This window comes from Cibotium barometz, chromosome 23, assembly GCF_041138505.1.
Source record: "Cibotium barometz isolate CiBa-2024 chromosome 23, ASM4113850v1, whole genome shotgun sequence".
Classification (NCBI taxonomy): domain Eukaryota; kingdom Viridiplantae; phylum Streptophyta; class Polypodiopsida; order Cyatheales; family Cibotiaceae; genus Cibotium; species Cibotium barometz.
The window spans coordinates 6,510,966-6,515,399 of NC_141068.1; the positions used below are offsets into that span (position 1 = coordinate 6,510,966).

At 44.5% G+C, this 4,434-nt stretch overlaps 1 protein-coding gene across 1 annotated transcript; it reads right to left on the reverse strand.

Annotated features, from left to right (window-relative positions):
• Positions 1–1,388: 1,388 nt before the first annotated feature.
• On the reverse strand, positions 1,389–3,684 carry LOC147625566 (uncharacterized). The gene is made up of 6 exons (XM_086817002.1): positions 3,527–3,684; positions 3,091–3,251; positions 2,680–2,798; positions 2,578–2,627; positions 2,358–2,493; positions 1,389–2,210 (listed from the first exon to the last, which is right to left on the reverse strand). The coding sequence occupies exons 1-6, from the start codon at positions 3,682–3,684 to the stop codon at positions 1,389–1,391; spliced, it is 1,446 nt and encodes a 481-aa protein (XP_086673128.1).
• Positions 3,685–4,434: the final 750 nt, after the last annotated feature.

The window sequence follows — 4,434 nt, forward strand, 5'->3', positions numbered from 1 at the left end:
GCCCAATCACTATCAATGGACCCATGCATGATAAGTGAAGAATCAGCCTTGTAAAAAAGGCCCAAGTTTTGTGTGCCTTTGATATATCTGAAGACACGTTTCACTGCATGCCAATGGTGATGAGTGGGACTGTGCATAAACCTGATCAACTGGGAGACCACGTACTGCAAGTCCGACCGAGTATGACACAAGTAAAGTAAACAACCAACTGCTTTTGCTAATAAGTGGTAGCATCACAAGGTCCACTGGTATCTTCAGCAGAGAAACGAAAACCAGTCTCTCTAATGGGGTGGAGACGGGTTTATAGTCCTCGAACTGAAATCTCTATAAGAGCTTCCCAATGTACTTGGATTGTGACATAATAATCCCCCCCTCAGTCCTCCGAGCAAATTGTATGCCCAAATAATACTACAATTGGCCAAGATCAGTAAGAGCAAATGATTGCTGTAATTCCCGTTTAAAATCTGTAATTTTCTTAGGATGTGGCCCAGTGAGAATCATGTCATCCACATAGAGGATCAAAATCAGCAAATCTGCCCCCTCTTGCAGATATTTAAAGTCACCTCTGTGGGACAATTCTAAAAACCAAGGCTGAGCAAATGAGTGTGAATCCTATCATACCAAGCCCGAGGCGCCTGCTTCAATCCATACAAGGCTTTCTTAAGCCAGCATACCTTATTTTCAGAACCTACAACCTCAAAGCCAGGAGGTGGTGCAACATAGACTTCCTCTGCCAATAGACCAGCCAATAGACCATTGAGAAATGTTGTCTTGATATCCAACTGATGCACTTCCCAATTATTGTGGGCAGCCACGGCAATAACACATCTAATGGTGGTGATACGTGAAGTGGGAGCAAAGGTCTCTTCATAATCAATGCCCTCTTTCTGAGCATAGCCTTTGGCCACAAGACGGGCTTTGTACCTGTCAACTGAACCATCAGCTTTCCTCTTCACTTTATAAACCCACTTAGTCCCCATGGCATGCTTACCTGCAGGCAAGTCACATAACTCCCATGTTTGATTGGGATGAATGGAGTTCAATTCATCTTGCATAGCTTGCATCCACAACTTATTTGAAAAGGCATCTCTGTGACAAACAGGCTCCTCATCACATGCTGTAGCAATCAAAGCATGAGCAACCGAGTTTGCCAAATCTCTTTTGGCCGTAGCTCTCGTACGGGCTGGCAAAGGAGCATCTAACTTGTTGTCCTTCAAAGTTTCAAAGAACCAACGAGGAGCTCTTTTAAGCTGTCTTATGTCAGCCAATTCTTGCTCTACTGCCTCTTCCACAACATCCTCAAGAGCATGTGGCATCTGCGTCACAACAGGTGGCTGTCCGGACTGCGTGATAGGCTATAAATGAGCAGTATGTTGAGGAGTGTATCCCTATGGTGCATCATCAGAGGCATCGGAACCAAGCAATGGCACAAGACTATCAAAAATGTCCGAGACACCAAGTGTGGACTGCATTTTGCAATCCTGCAAAGGCATAGAGGATGTCTCATCAAAGATAACATCTCTACTGACAACCACCCTACGTGATGAGGGCTCATAAACTCTATAACCTCTGCTCATGCATTTGATATCCTTATCATCCAACTTTGTCCGTCTCTGTGAAGGCACATGTGCATAGGCCAAACACTCGAAAGTACGCATATGGGAAATGGATGGCTTGTGACCTTTCCAAGCCTCATAGGGTGTGACTGTTCTCAATGCTTTAGTTGGGCATCTGTTCAAGACATAATTTCCACACATCACTTCATCCAACCAAAACATATTAGGCAAATTCTTGCCCTTAAGCATACACCTAGCCATCTCCATAATGGTCCTGTTTTTTCGCTCAACCACTCCATTCTGTTGAGGAGTGTAAGGCACTGTGCACTCATGATGAATACCACGGGCTGCCAAGTAATCATTGAATTCTTTAGACATGTATTCCCCCCCTCTATCAGATTTCATATTGGCAATCTTAAAGCCTGCATCATTTTCAGCCAAGGCAATGAAGTGCTTGAAGCATGTGAACAACTCCAACTTGGACTTTAATGCAAATATCCAAGTGTACCTGGTAAAGTCATCAATGAAGGTAACAAAGTAGTAGAAGCCACCAATAGATGCGGTCTTCATGGGACCACACACATCATTGTGAACAAGAAATAACTTGCGAGATGCCCCAACTCTGCCATCTTTGGGGAGAGCAAAGCGGTGCATCTTGCCAAGTAGGCAAGCTTCACAGATATGTTTCTTAGTAGGCATGCACATCTATGGCATATCTTCAACCATTTGTGGCAACCGTACCAAGGCATTAAGATTGAGGTGACCAAACCTCTCATGCCATAAATATGTGTCAGGGAGTACATCTGCATCCACAGCATGGGCATCATGGGCTGAACTATCACTGCATCTATCATATGCATCCAAGCTATACAAGCCCCCACGAAGAGTACCAGTCAAAACAATAGCATCGGCAGGACTCAAGTCATAGACTGCACACCTATGCCCATCAAAAACAATCTTATGTCCACAAGTAGCAAAAGCTGAAATGGAAATAAGATTTTTGCGTATGCCTGACACATACAAAACATTCTCCAGCATGACAACATTGCGTGCAACTGAAGTGACTGCAACCTGCCCAACACCCTTAACCATATAGGATGCATTGTTGGCACACATGTCTCACAGAATCCCCCTTTGGGGCATCAGCAAGGGAAGTGAACAATGTCCTGCAGGAAGTGATGTGCTTAGAAGCACCACTATCAAAGAACCACGTGGAAGCTGAAACTGACATGCAAGCATCACCTGCATCATGTACAGAAGGATCATAATGGCATTGCCTACAACTGAAGTGACTGCAACCTACCCAACACCCTTAACCATATAGGATGCATTGTTGGCACACGTCACAGAACCCCCCTTTGGGGCATCAACAAGGGAAGTGAACAATGTCCTGCAGGAAGTGATGTGCTTATTAGAAGCACCACTATCAAAGAACCACGTGGAAGTGAACAATGTCCTGCAGGAAGTGATGTGCTTATTAGAAGCACCACTATCAAAGAACCACGTGGAAGCTGAAACTGACATCAAGCATCACCTGCATCATGTACAAAAGGATCATAATAGCATTGGACTATGAAACTCCAAGACTGTTCCGTGGCAGAATGAGCATGCTCATTAGGAGTGGCATCATTGCTAGAGGCAATGGAGACCGCAAGTCCCTTTTCTTTCTTCTTCTTCTCAGAAGCAATCCTTTTCCTGCATTCATGGCCTGCAACCCTGCAATAATTACACCTCTTCTTCTTCTTTTGATCACCCTCTTTTGATCACCCTGGGATGATGAAGAAGAAGACCGATTTGCTATATTTTTAGGGATAGAGTTCTGAAATTTTCCTTTATTCCTATCATTGGCTGCAAATGCTTGATCAGAATGCATACTGGCATTTCTGTTAGAGTGACTCTGCTCCTCGTGCAATAAAAGTGCAACCAACTGATCAAAGGAATAGTAGTTGGCATTGCCCATGGCAACCAACCTCAAGGTAGTAGCAAAACCTTGGTAAGAGTCAGGCAATCCATCCAATGTGCCAGATACAAGCTCAGAATCAGAAATATCCTCATCAATGTTGGCCAATTGCTCTTTCAAATCTTTGATAGCTGTCAAATAGGCATCCATGCTAGCACCCTCATTCATGTTGATCCTTTAACTGCTTGCGGAGATAGGCAACACAAGCCTCGTTGCGTACCTAATACAAAGAGGCAAGCTTATCCCAAGACTCCCTAGCAGTAACGCATGATCTGATATGAGGTACAATACTCTTCTTAACAGAAAGAGCAATCAATGCCTGTGCCTTAGCATCATGGCCATCCCACTGAATCATCTCCTAAGTAGGAGGTACAAAGGCATCACGAGAAGAACCACTGGATGTGACATCACTAGTGGAAGATGTAGCTTGCCTAACAGGCCTAGGCTCATTGCCATTCACAATATTCCACAAATTCTTAGCCACCAAGACATGCTTCATCATAAATGACCACATAGGATAATTCACCCCATCAAGCTTGTCTTCAGCACCACCGAAAGCCCCAAAAAGATCATCCTTGCCACCACTGGCCATTATGCAGACAAATGCACAAATCCAAATGTGACAAAGGCAAGATTAGGAGCCTCAAGCTCTCAACTGCAAATAAAGAGGCAAGATTAGGAGCCTCAAGATCTCAACTGCAAATAAAGTGACCAACTGAGCCTCAAGGCTTTCAACTGCAAATATGATGCTTGTTGTCCACAAAATGACTGCAAATGTGCAACTATCACAGTGTAGTCCTCAATAAAAGTGGAGTCGTGTGGACGGTTGACAACATGCAGTCAGCGGCGGCAGCAGAAGACCAAGCGACTGGGTCACAGGCAGAAAGACCATGTAACTGGGCCAGCAACGGTGATGGC

Coding starts and splice junctions, on each gene's coding strand:
- LOC147625566 (XM_086817002.1), bottom strand. CDS start 3,684: ATGAATGAGGGTGCTAGCATGGATGCCTATTTGACAGCTATCAAAGAT. Junction 2,628..2,679: donor ATGCCCCAAAGGGGGATTCT/GTGAGACATGTG, acceptor GGTGTTGGGCAG/GTTGCAGTCACTTCAGTTGC. Junction 2,494..2,577: donor GTCATGCTGGAGAATGTTTT/GTATGTGTCAGG, acceptor TGATGGGCATAG/GTGTGCAGTCTATGACTTGA.